Genomic DNA, 13,524 nt, shown 5'->3' with positions numbered 1-13,524 from the left:
TCCAGTGTCTGAATTTTCAAGATTCATGCCCCCTAGTAACCAATCTACTTTCTTTCTTGAGGCCGTTAGCGAAGAACAAGTTCGGTCTGTTTTTATGTCTCTTCAAAACAGCTCTAGTTGTGACGTTGAAGGTATGCAAATTCGACCGCTTAAACATATTATGGATCTTATCGCACCGACTCTTACCCATATATTTAATCTTTGTTTTTCAAGTGCCGTTTTCCCACAAAGAATGCAGGTGGCTAAGGTTACGGTATGTTCAAGAAAGGTGATCGAAATGACATCAAGAATTATCGCCCTATCTCAGTGTTGCCAATATTTTCAAAGGGTTTAGAAAAGATTATTCATGAGCGCCTTTCAATTTTTTTTCAGAAATATGACCTTTTAACCCCAGCTCAATTTGGATTTAGAAAGCATAGGTCCACGGAACTAGCCTTGATAGAACAAAAAGAGTTTATTTTATCACAGTTTTCAAGTAAGATGGTTGTACTGGGCCTGTACATTGATTTCACGAAAGCATTTGACTGCATTGTTCATTCCATTTTACTCAAAAAACTTGAATTGTATGGAGTGCGTGGGCATTGCTGGAATCTTATAAAATCTTACCTTGGCTATCGGCGGCAGTATGTTCAAATAGGTGAGCACTGTTCCGACCAAAAACCGATTGCAAGAGGAGTGCCTTAAGGCAGCATTCTTGGACCTTTTCTTTTTAATATCTACATAAATGATCTGGTAAATACATGCGCTGAAGCCAAATATATATTGTACGCCGACGATGCCAGCATATTTTTTTCCGCTACAGACTGTGCGCAAATCAGCTATATAGCAAACTCCGCCCTTGTAAAACTTCTGAAATGGTCTGTAGCAAATCAGAAGTTAACACCAACAAAACTAAGGCTGTGCTGTTTAGACCGAAATCAAAGCAGGTAAATATGAACGTAGATCTTATCTATGGCACCAGAAAAATAGAAATAGTAAGTAGTATTAAAATTCTTGGGGTCACGTTTTCGCAAAGCATGCTGTGGGATATTCATGTAGATTCTGTTTGCACTAAATTGTCAAGTGTCGTTGGTATTTTATCCAGATGTAGGTCTATATTACCTTTCAGCGTAAAAAAGCTGATATATAATTCTCTTTTTTACTCTCACCTCTCTTACTGCTTTTTGGTATGGGGATCTACCACAGTAACAAACTTAACAAAGGTGTACGTCCTACAAAAAAAGATAATTAGGCTTATTTTTGATGTCCCCTACAATTCTCATACACATGCTCTGTTCATTAAAGCAGATATAATGCCTGTCTGGAAATTGTTTAGCTATAGACTAATTGTTGCCTTTAAGTACGAATTAAAAGAAAATCGAAATTTCTTTCGCAACCTAGCCAAGCTAGAAATAAAGCCTACATCCTACACTATACGTCAGTCTGAATACTGGAAGGTGGTCACTCCCCGCGCTAACTATTCTATGGGTACACTATCGTACATTTTGCCTAAACTTCTTAATGATCTGAATAAATGTGGAATTGATTTAGGTTGCACTACAGTTCGTGAACTGCGCCACGTGATATGTGATGTTTTTGAACAATTCTAATATTGATTTCCTTGTGATACATTAAATCGAATCAATTTCGCGTTTCTGCATGTTTGTATTCCTGTATGTTTCATGTATGCTCCTGTACTGCCTTGTAGAGGGGACCGTGGGCTCTAGTCAAGCTGTTCAGCAGCTTTTACCCACGGCCCCTCCATCGTTTTGATGGAAATAAAGCTGTTATTATTATTATTATACATCCAGCAAGCACCTTCGTTAGTAATGGTTATGTCAATATCTAAAAACTGTAATTTGTTTTCTTTCGCTAGATCATATGTAAAACCCCACCCTTAGCATGTTTAAAATCCGATAAAATATCCTGCACAGTTTGCGAGTAAGTCAAGGGCGATTGTTTAGTCAATATAATTAAAAAATCGTCAACGTGCCTAAAGGTCTTCGGAACTTTGCCTGCGTCAAATGCCCCGATAGAGTTTTGTTAATGTCCGCAAGAAAGATGTTGCACAGTACGGGAGCGACGCATGAACCAATACATATACCACGTTTTTGCACATACATTTAAATTGACTGTGAAAGGAAACTCTTGTCGAAGACAAATAAAACTTTAAGAGTGCTAGAAAGATATTGTTGCAGGAAAGAATATATTTACAGTTATGTACAAAAACGAATGAACAGCTACGGGCGGCACTGAGAACACAGCCAGAGATGAGTTCTCGTCTTCTTCCTCGTCCACTCGTTCACTCGCTCAATGTCGTCGTCGTCTACCCGCTGCAGGACCCCCGGCTGATGAAACGCCGTCTCGGCGTTAGAGTGGTGGCGTAGGAGCGTCGTGATAATGTTTGAGGCGGCATACATGGACGACGTCGGTAGAGGGGCCAGAGGACGATGGCGAGGACGCAAGGGGAGCAATTTCATAGTTCACGTCGGTGACTCGGCGCACCACACGGTAAGGGCCACGGTAGTGAGAAAGGAGCTTCTCGGAGAGACCGACGCTGCGCGACGGCGTCCAGAGAAGGACGAGTGATCCGGGGTGATATTCGACGGCCCGGTGCCGGCGGTCGTAGGCGGACTTCTGGGAAGCTTGAGAGGCACGGAGCCGACTACGGGCTATTTGGCGAGCCAGCGTGGCCTGGGCGATGGCGTCCTGAGCGTAAGCAGTGGTGGGGACTGAAGAAGGCGGCATTAGTGTGTCCAAAGGCAATAGGGGGTGCCTACCAAAGAAAAGGTAGAAAGGGGAATAGGCTGTTGTGTCATGCCGTGAAAAGTTGTACGCAAATGTCACATAAGGTAAGGCTGCGTCCCAATCGCGGTGGTCCGATGAGACGTACATTGCTAACATATCGGTGAGCGTGCGGTTGAAACGTTCCGTAAGCCCGTTGGTTTGTGGATGGTAAGCTGTCGCGAGCTGGTGCTGCGTGGCACACGAACGAAGAATGTCATCAATCACTCTGGACAGAAAATAACGACCGAGGCCGGTGAGCAGTTGTCGAGGGGCGCCATGGTGAAGAATTACGCCTTGGAGAAGAAAATCGGCGACATCGATAGCGCAGCTGGTGGGCAAAGCACGCGTGATGGCGTACCGAGTCGTATAATCAGTTGCGACAGCGATCCACTTGTTACCGGAGAGGGACGTGGGAAAAGGGCCAAGAAGGTCGAGGCCAAAACGGTGAAAAGGTTCCGGAGGTACGTCGATGGGTTGTAGAAGACCGGCAGGCAAAGTGGAGGGCCTTTTCCGGCGTTGACACAGGTCGCTAGCGGCAACGTAACGCTTGACGGAACGATACAGACCAGGCCAAAAGAAGCGGTGCCGCACTCGAGCCTACGTGCGGGACACGCCAAGGTGGCAGGCTGTCGGCAGATCGTGCAATTCCTCAAGGACAGAAGAATGTAGATGTTGGGGTATGACGAGGAGCAGCGGAGGACCGCCGGAGCGTAGGTTGCGGCGATACAAAATGCCATTCTGGAGCACATAAAGGTGCAGAGACGGAGATCGGTTTGCAGAGCGGAGGCCATCAAAGATAGGTTGTAAAGGTGAGTCGTTGCGCTGTTCGTTGGCGATATCGGTGAGAGCAGTGATAGCTAAGAGGCAGGGTAGGGTCTCAGCGTCTTCGAGGTCAGGTGGCTCCACAGGGTATCGGGATAAACAGTCAGCATCCTGGTGGCGACGACCGGACTTGTACACGACAGAGTATGAATACTTTTGAAGGCGCAAAGCCCAGCGACCAAGGCGACCGGTGGGATCTTTTAGTGAAGATAGCCAACAGAGAGCGTGGTGATCAGTGACGACAGTGAATGAGCGGCCAAGCAGGTACGGGCGGAATTTAGCGACAGCCCAGACAAGTCGAGACACTCGCGCTGAGTAATGGAGTAATTTTGCTCTGTGGCGGAAAGTAGGCGGCTGGCATAAGCGATGACGCGATCTTGGCCCTGTTGACGTTGGGCTAGCACGGCACCGATCCCATATCCGGAGGCGTCGGTGCGAATCTCTGTGGGAGACGACGGGTCAAAATGGGCTAAGATGGGGTCGTTCTTAAGAAGGTCGGTGAGGGGGCGAGCGATGCCGGCGAAATGTTTGATAAAACGTCGAAAATACGAGCACACGCCGACAAAGCTGCGCACATCTTTCGACGACCTAGGAAGAGGAAACTCCTTCACGGCTTGAATTTTGACTGGATCTGGGCGTACACCAGAAGCACCAACCAGGTGTCCGAGAATAGTGAGTTGGCGGCGACCGAATTTGCATTTCGATGAGTTCAGCTGGAGTCCGGCGTTACGGAACACTGTCAAAATACTGGAGAGGCGTTCGAGGTGCGTCGCAAAAGTAGGCGAGAAAACCACAACATCGTCTAGGTAGCAGAGGCAGGTAGACCACTTAAAGCCGCGAAGAAGGGAGTCCATTATTCGTTCAAAGGTAGCCGGCGCGTTACAGAGTCCGAATGGCATGACTTTAAATTGGTATAAGCCATCAGGCGTCACGAAGGCGGTCTTTTCACGGTCTTTTTCATCTACGGCAATTTGCCAGTACCCCGATCGAAGATCAATTGAAGAGAAATATTTGGCGCCGTGGAGGCAATCTAATGCATCATCGATCCTCGGGAGAGGATATGCGTCTTTTTTGTGATGCGGTTTAGGTGCCGGTAATCAACGCAGAAGCGCCAGCTACCGTCCTTCTTTTTGACCAGGACAACTGGAGAAGCCCAAGGGCTTGACGAGGGCTCGATGGTGTCTTTTGCGAGGATCTTATCGACCTCTTGATTTATGACGGTGCGTTCAGCGCTGGACACGCGGTACGGACGTCTGTGGAGAGGAGCGGCATCACCGGTGTTTATCCGATGCATCACCACAGAGGTACGAGTCAAAACACGGGCGTCAAAGTCGAAGATGTCGCGAAAAGATGATAAGAGGCACCTAAGATCGTGAGCTTGCATCGCTGGTAGGTCAGAACAGATCATGTAGGCGTAGTCATCCGTTGGTTTCTCTGGTGATGTTGCCGCAGGCAACAGGCATTGATGAGTGGAAGGTAAGCAGTTGTCCACCACTGATATGACACATTCGGCAGCCGGGCAGAGCGTGGCGAGTGAGAAGCCTTGCGGGAGCGGTTGGATAGACGAGCCAAAGTTCAGAACCGGAAGGTACGCACGGTTTGCCGACATTGTAAAGACAGTGTGCGCAAGCGCAATACTTCGTGTGAGGGCAACGTCAAGGTCCGGAGTGACTACGTAGGGGCCATCAGGGACACGGGGAACAGATGAGAAAGAAATGTAAGTTGCGGCTTGAGGCGGTAGACGGACAAAGTCGACAGCACAAAGACGAGGTACAACTGGGGACGGCGACTCAGCAGAAAGAGGAAGGTCAAGCTGGACAACACTGGTGGCGCAGTTGATGAGGGCTGAATGCTCAGACAGGAAGTCGAGGCCAAGAATGACGTCATGAGGGCACTGGTCCAAAACAGTGAATAGAACGGATGTATGGCGGCCGATTATGGTCACACGGGCTGTGCATAGTCCAACCACAAGAGGCGTTCCGCCGTCGGCAACGCGGAGAACGGCTGTGGGTGCAGGGGTCAGTACCTTTCTGAGGCGGCGTCGTAGGGTGGAACTCATGACGGACACGTGCGCGCCCGTGTCGATCAGGGCTCTCACAGGGACTCCATCGACATGAATAGCGAGCAAATTTTGGTGTGTGCGAAGGGCTAAGCGAGGAATTTGGGACTGGGGCTGTACAGCAGCATCACCTCCAGACAATGCAGCGTCTAGTTTTCCGCTTGTGAGCGTCCGTAGGGGCCAGGAGAGGAGCGACGCCGTAGGGGCGAACGAGACTGCCGACGCAGCGGGGACGGGGAGCGGCTGGAGCGAGAAATCTGGCCGTCAACGGTAGCACTCTGCTGGGCTGGAGGGGGCGTGAAGTGGCGGGGTTGGTCATCGTTGCGGTGAGAGCTTAGATGACTGTATGTACTACGACGAGACCAATAATTGCGACAGTGACGGGAGATGTGGCCAATGCGGTGGCAGAGGAAACAAATGGGTCTGTCGTCGGATGTCCGCCAGTCGTTAGGGTTACGGCGACGTGGAGCGAAGTAGGAAGGTCGTTCAGGAGCAATCGCAGTGGTGTCGAGTGGTGATGAAGGACGCACAGGGCTGACGGGCTGGAGATCAAGGTTTGCAAGCTCTTGACGGACGACGGCTTGTACCATCGAGATGGTGGGCAAGTGGTTGTCGCCATCACGTAGAGGCAGGGAGGCAGGGGACATAGCTTCGAGTTCGCTTCGAATAATGCGGGTAACATTTTCTGGAGGCGCAGGAGTTTGCCGGTGCAGCAGATCTTCACATGAGGAAGTCGCAGCCGTGTTGGGGAGGCGTGTGTACGGCTGACTAATACGTCTGCCTTTAGCTTCCTCGAAGCGGCGACATTCCTTAATAATGCCCTCGACTGTAGTGCAGTTCTTGCAGACGAGCAGGTTGAAGGCGTCGTCGGCGATCCCCTTCAACACGTGACCCACTTTGTCAGATTCGGGCATGTTATTGTCAACTTTGTGGCAGAGGGCCAACATGTCCTGAATGTAGGAAACATTGGATTCCGTAGACGTTTGAGCTCTGGACGCAAGCTCCCTCTTAGCGGCGAGTGTTCGGCCGAGGGGCCGTCCAAACAGCTCACGCAGTTTCTGCTTGTAGACGTCCCATCTGGTCAAATCATCTTCGCGAGTCTCGTACCAGACGCGGGCGGTGTCTTTTAGATAGAAGATGACATTCGCGAGCATAAGAGTCGGATCCCAGCGGTTGTACGTACTCACGGGTTCATACATGTTGATCCAGTCGTCCACGTCAACGTTGTCGGTGCCAGAAAATGTCCCAGGGTCACGAGGGGAAGAAAGAACGAGCGATGGCATTGCCGATTGTGATGTTTGCTGGGAGGCGTCTTGGGTCATGGTGAGCGAAGTCAGCTGGCGGCCGCTGCGGAGCTCCGTCTTCGGTAGGCGTAGAGGAAAGCCGCACCTCCACCAAATATGTTGCGGGAAAGAATATATTTACAGTTATTTACAAAAACGAATGAACAGCTACGGGCGGCACTCAGAACACAGCCAGAGATGAGTTCTCGTCTTCTTCCTCGTCCACTCGTTCACTCGCTCAATGTCGTCGTCGTCGTCTACCCGCTGCAATATGTACAGATATACCGGCAGTATTTTGGAAAGAAGTCATTTTGATGCTGGCTAAGACAGGTTCGTTTCGATGCAAGCTAAGACAGATGCAATCAACTCTGCATGCCGCATAGGGTAAAAGAAATCAACAACATCTGCCGAAATAATACATCCTAGTGAGTTGTTCTCCCGCAGAAATTCAATCACTGCAAGACTCTTCCTGACGCCAAACGGACCTTCCGCAACCAGTTTATTGAGCTGTTTTGGAAGGTAGCGGCTAACTTGATTTTGCCAGGCACCTGTTTCACTCACTATACACCTGAAACTTAATTGGGTAGAGCGTAGAGCCAGTTGGTGTAGTGGCTAAGTTAAAAAACTTTGCGCGGAATAACACAGGACGGGAGGGAGAAACACGTACACACACACGCGCGAGCGCAAACTTGCAAGTGTATATTCAGAAATGATACACCGCGTGAAAAGAAAATCAAAGCGGTGGTGATTCCATACTCCCACAAAGTTGCTCATAATTTTAATCATGTTGCCGTGAAATACAAAATCCCGGTGGTCTTCACAGCACCGAGAAAACTTGCATCGCTGTGTCAGAAGATTGGAAATGATAATGCAGTGTCAGCAGAATGTGAAACTAAGCATGCAAACCCTTTTCTGAAATGTGCTGTGCGGGTAGTTTATAGCATCCCGCTGACTTGTGGAAAGGTGTACATCGGCCAGACAGGTCGATGCATTAATGAACGCCTAACGGAGCATAAACGCTCACTAAGAACCGGTACCGGATCACATTTGCCGCATTACTACAAAGACTACGGCTAAGATATGCAAAAAAGTTTTGAAGCAAAGGTTCAAGAAACTCATATATTATGTAGGAGTAAAGATTTGCCGTGAACTGCTAGAAGCCCACTAAATTAAAAAAAGCGGGAGTTCCTGTGTCAGCACCCCATCGCTGGTCATTCATAAGAATGAAAGTATGTTTTTAGATAACTTTAAAAAGATTTGAATCACATTGTTCCCCTTCTGTAGTATCCTTCCCCTTGCACTAGTCATTTATCTGTTGTTTGTTATAATGTTTTGTCCCCTTTCCCCCACGCCTTCCTCTTGGCTATAAATTAGCGGTTCTTCAATTCAATAAACATTTGCAAGTAGCGCATGTCTCGTGTCTTTCTTTTCTTGTCTGCTGTGTTTTTGTGCGCTTCATCCACTCAAGCTATGAACCAACATGCCCAAGAACGTGTTCTACTGAAATACCTTTCTTCTTCAGTGGGCCTTTTTGTATATGTCTCTTCAAGTCCACCATAACCTGCACTGGTGATCTGCCATATCGCCCTTGCGATGTGGCGTGCGAGGGTTTATGGGTACTGCATCAGGAAGGAACTTATACTTCGTGAACCTGCCGCATTGTTTGGTTTCGCCAGACCCTCCATCGGTCATGTTAAAAGCATGTGTCGGATCTTACAATCCGAGTTATGGAGACTGGGACGTCTGTTCTACGATTGGCTTTGTTTAATGTGCTTTTCCCTGGACCCTATTACCATCGCCGGCATGAAGCTACAGTCTCTGCAGAAACTAGCAGCCCAGATCACACAATTCTGGTGGCAAAAGGCTCTGCTTTTCCTACGCAAATGAAGTAAAAAAGTTCAAGATGGCAGCACGGCTCCTCAGATTCTAGCGGGAGCATACATTCCGGAAGACATCGTTGAAGTCCTCAAGAAGGGTCCGAAGTACAGCCTTGAGCCGAGGATCCCGGAACATGAGCTCCTTTCCCTGAATCGACGTATTTTCAACAAAGCCGATGTGGAGATCAAAGAAAGGCGTTTGGTCGATGGTGTTGGCAGCCTCATCAAGATAGTACCTACTAACGGGCCTCTCCAACGATCTCTAATGAAACATGTAGATTTTTTCAAGGACAATGACCTACGACTCATGCAGGCCGACAAAGAAGGAGGCTTCGTCGTCTTGCCGTCAGCCATGTTCAACAAAAAAGCAGTCCAGGCTATGCACAAGAATTTTAAGGCCACTAAACAGAAACCTGGAAAGGTAAAAAGTCGGGCAATTTTCTTATGTGAAAAAGTTGGTTTACAGAAGCTCGCAAAAAGTATTCAGGACAGCAAGCGCAATAGTTAGGATGTGTTCTTCACTGCGAAGTTACACAAGGAAGGTGTACCTTTTAGATGCATAGTGAGCGAAAGAGCTGCCTGGCAAAATCAAGTTACCCTCTACCTTCTAAAACAGCTCAATAACCTGGTTATGGAAGATCCATTTGGCATCAGGAACAGTCTTGCAGTGATTGAATTTCTGCGGGAGAACAACTCACTAGGATGTATTTTTTCTGTAGATGTTGATGTCTTTTACTCTATAACGCATGCAGAGTTGATGGCATCTGTCTTAGCCTGCACCGAAATGAACAGCATGATGTCTTTCCAAAATACTGCCGGTATATCTCTAAATAACTTTCTAGCACTCTTAGAGTTTTATTTGTCTTCGACAAGCATTTACTTTCACAGTCAGATGCGGTATATGTGTTTGTGCGTCGCTGCTGTATTGTGCAACATCATTCTTGCGGACATTGACAGAACCCTATCGGGGACATTTGACACAGGCAAAGTTCTGAAGACCTTTGGGAGCGTTGACGATTTTTTATTTATACTGACTAAGCAATCGCCCTTGACTTACTCGAAAACAGTGCAGGATATTTTATCTGATTTTAAACATGCTAAGGGGTTGGATTTTACATATGAGCATGCGAAAGAAAACAAATTAAAGTATTTAGATAGTGACATAACCATTACTGGTGTGTGCGTGTGCGTGTGTGTGCGTGTGTGTGTGTGTGTGTGTGTGTGTGCGCGTGCGTGCGTGCGTGCGTGCGTGTGTGTGTGTGTGTGTGTGTGTGTGTGTGTGTGTGTGTGTGTGTGTGTGTGTGTGTGTGTGTGTGTGTGTGTGTGTGTGTGTGTGTGTGTGTGTGTGTGTGTGTGTGTGTGTGTGTGTGTGTGTGTGTGTGTGTGTGTGTGTGTGTGTGTGTGTGTGTGTGTGTGTGTGTGTGTGTGTGTGTGTGTGTGTGTGTGTGTGTGAGAGAGAGAGAGAGAGAGAGAGATGGGCTCCCAAAATATCCCTCTGCTTTTACTTTTGGCACGCACTGCATGCATGCATGTATGTGCCCTGCACTTTTAACATTTCATTCTTATATATATGCAACGCTAAAATGAGTCAGTGCAATGCTGTGCTTGAGTACAAAAAGTATCGTATGCCAAGGATATTTATAAAAGAATGTAGTAGCGTTTAGCAGGACAATTACAATAGTGTTAAGCACACAATGCACTCACGGCAAGGGAAGTTTGCAGGACGCTTAATTATCAATACCCAACGATAATGCGATAGCACTGGGTCATCTGAATTTCAGTGCTTCTAATCTCCGGCCATTTCGTGCGGTTTGACGCATGCTCGTCGGATTGCACTTCCACGCGCGCAGATGGAAGATGATCAATACCACCCTTTCTAACTACAGAATGAGAGATGGGCAGTTTAACACGTGCAAACGCGGGTACGTGACAAAAACGACGACAATGCAAGCACAGCACGAGAGTTTGGCAGTTCATATATACAGGCAGGATGTTAAAATCCTTATTGTTCATCTGAGGTAACAGCATGACCCGACCGACTTTAAATTGCAGGGGCATTCCCCGTTGGTGCTGTGCTCAGCATACCCCGCGTCTAGTGGTCTCGTGCTCTGCTTTTTTTGCGACGTGTTTTGTGGCATTTACTAAAAGCTGTGCAAATAAGTTCCTTTATGTATATAGAATATAATTCCAATATAATAAATCTCATACTTAAAATAAGCTGTGCCAAAATCGTAGCGGTCTGAAGCTGCGGCCAGCGGAACTTATTTTTTAGCGCCTCCGCGGGTTCAGATCCTGCTCCCCCAGCTATGAAGTTTTTTTTAATTTCTTTTGTGTCTTCCCCCCGTGCCATGTCGGATTTATGCTTCAGTAAGGCGCTTATGCTGCCGCTTAAAACAAATCATTATTCAGGCACGTGAATTTCAAGCGGATCACTAAAATGCAGCGTTTGGGCTAAATAATGGTAATCACTAACTCCCCGAGTATGGAATGAAAGATTCATGTGGTTGCCATTTTTTCACCCTAGCGCTTCCACTCCGTCGAAAAGCGGTTGTCTGTCTGTCCGAAGCCTGCTTCTAGCACGTGGGCCACCTTTACCAATTGACGTTTTGACGTTATCACAACCTGCCGACCGGATAGTGAGCAAACAGCCCACCGTTACAGTTCAATTATAGATTAATAGCGAGCGATTCCTCAGGAAAAACATGGGCCTCATAAGCCCTATCGATGGCAGCACCTGCCATCGCCGGGCAGTGGCGCGTAGCTTAACCGCTGCACCTCTGCACCAGGAGAGTAATCAGGACTCCCATGAATCTCTGTGAATGCACAGAATTAACGAATTCTACCGCAGTACATGTTTAAAATAAAGCACCTTCACGCAAACTTACATCATATCATATATCAACAAAAGTAAGCCAGTACAGGTCAAGCAAAAGCATAGAAAGTGAAGGTAAACAATGAAAAAAACAGATCTGATGGGTGCTAGCGCTTGGTAATTTGTGGTTGACCCCAAGCTAAATCGCCCGTGATTTTTTTGCTTGCACGTCTACGCATTATCCAAACGCTGAGTTTGAATTCTCTGCGATGGCTGCAAGAAATTTGGTTCATTAAATCATTCGTGTGATTACGTGGTCAAACGTCTCAGCATGGACAGAAATAAAAAAACAGATGTTCCTCGTATTTGGAGAGGAGTACAACTTTTTCTTCTTTAGCACATCGTACAATGCAAGGCGGAGCGAGCGATGATTCAGGTCAAGGTCTGTCTGTCTGTCTGTCTGTCTGTCTGTCTGTCTGTCTGTCTGTCTGTCTGTCTGTCTGTCTGTCTGTCTGTCTGTCTGTCTGTTGTTGCCAGGAAGAAAGAAAAGGAAAGTGCACAGGCCTGCTCACTGGCTCAAGCCGAGCCACAATCGCTACCACGTGCAGATAGTAGGAGAGTTGAAAGATGGGATAGAAAGACAGGATAGTCAAGAAGATCGTTAAGCTTCTGTTTTATTTACATGGTAAGACTACAGTGGCTGGCTTTCCTCACCACACTGAGGCCCCGCTTTCCTATACCCCAATTGAAAATGAAAATAGAAAGATACGACTGTATTTTACTCACAGTGTGAATGAAAAAGTTCCCCACCAACGCCGCCAACAGGCTTTGATTAGACAGTGGAGTTTCGCCGGAGCATTTTCGCGCAGCAGCAGTTCTTTGCAAACTCACAAAGCTGAAATCGGACTTTGTTCTGGGAGACAAGGCTTATTAGAGCTTGGAATTTCAATAGCCTCACTAGGTATAATTGCTATACGCTTTAGTCTACACTTTGATGATTTGACAAACAGGGCTGAAAATGAAAATGCTAACTGCGGTACCGCAGTTCCTATTGGACCGGCGGCCACACGCACGGCACTGCCAGTGCCTACTTGTCAGCGCATTGTGCAGGGTGTTTCAACAAATACTTTACAAAAACTTTAAAAGTAAGGTTTTTATTTATAAGAGTGCTTTTTCGGCATAGCGTTGGCAGCGGTGTAGTACATCGCGGCGACTTAGGTGTGCGGCTCCCCGCCTTTTGTGTTCGCCTCGTGCACCTCCAGACTGCAGAAACTGTCTTCCCCGAAAGGCTTCACCCTAGGGACCGGCCCTCTAAAACAGGATTCATAACAGGCTGCACAAAAAAAAGTGTTGGCTCGTGTGCTGTGCGATGTTAGTGCACGTTAATGATCGCCAGATGGTCGAAATTATTCCGGAGCCATCCAGTACGGCACTTCTTTCGTAATTTCCTCTCTCCCTCTTTTATCTCTCTGCACGCGGTTCAGGTGTCCGCCGAGATGGGAGACAGATACGGCGCCATTTCCTTTTCCCAACAATCAATTTAGTTAGTGTCAAATGGTATGGCATGTTCGTCAGGATAAAATTACTAATTGAGACAAAGCCCAAAATATGTGTAGGATTTCCAACGGCGATCTTTCCGCTCCAAACCGTGCATTTCAGGTACCTTCAAACGGCTATAGCGGCCGAACCGTTTTCCGCAGGGAGCTGCGGATGGTGTCAAGCGATTCGTCATCTTAGGATGCACATTTTATAAAATTTATTCACAGATATAAGGAAGAAAAGTGCCGGATATAGGAAACGTGGCTGAAAATCACAGTAGTAGTGCAAAATGTATGGGGCATTGAGTAAAGATGAGATTTGGGCGAGTTGGGCCCACCATGAATGTATGGGGCAGGTAGCGCTGCT

The 13,524-nt window shown here is 47.5% G+C and overlaps 1 protein-coding gene across 1 annotated transcript in view; it reads right to left on the bottom strand.

Annotated features, from left to right (window-relative positions):
- LOC144102800 (uncharacterized) overlaps positions 1-7,198 on the bottom strand; it is a 62,627-nt gene extending 55,429 nt beyond the window's left edge. Inside the window, exon 1 of the mRNA XM_077635960.1 lies at positions 6,270-7,198. Within this exon, the coding sequence (XP_077492086.1) occupies positions 6,270-6,969 (700 nt within the window). The 5' untranslated portion in view covers positions 6,970-7,198. The remainder of the gene's footprint in view (positions 1-6,269) is intronic.
- Positions 7,199-13,524: the final 6,326 nt, after the last annotated feature.

Source organism: Amblyomma americanum, chromosome 8 (assembly GCF_052857255.1).
Source record: "Amblyomma americanum isolate KBUSLIRL-KWMA chromosome 8, ASM5285725v1, whole genome shotgun sequence".
NCBI classification, from domain to species: Eukaryota; Metazoa; Arthropoda; class Arachnida; order Ixodida; family Ixodidae; genus Amblyomma; species Amblyomma americanum.
This window is presented reverse-complemented; position numbering and strand designations above follow the sequence as displayed.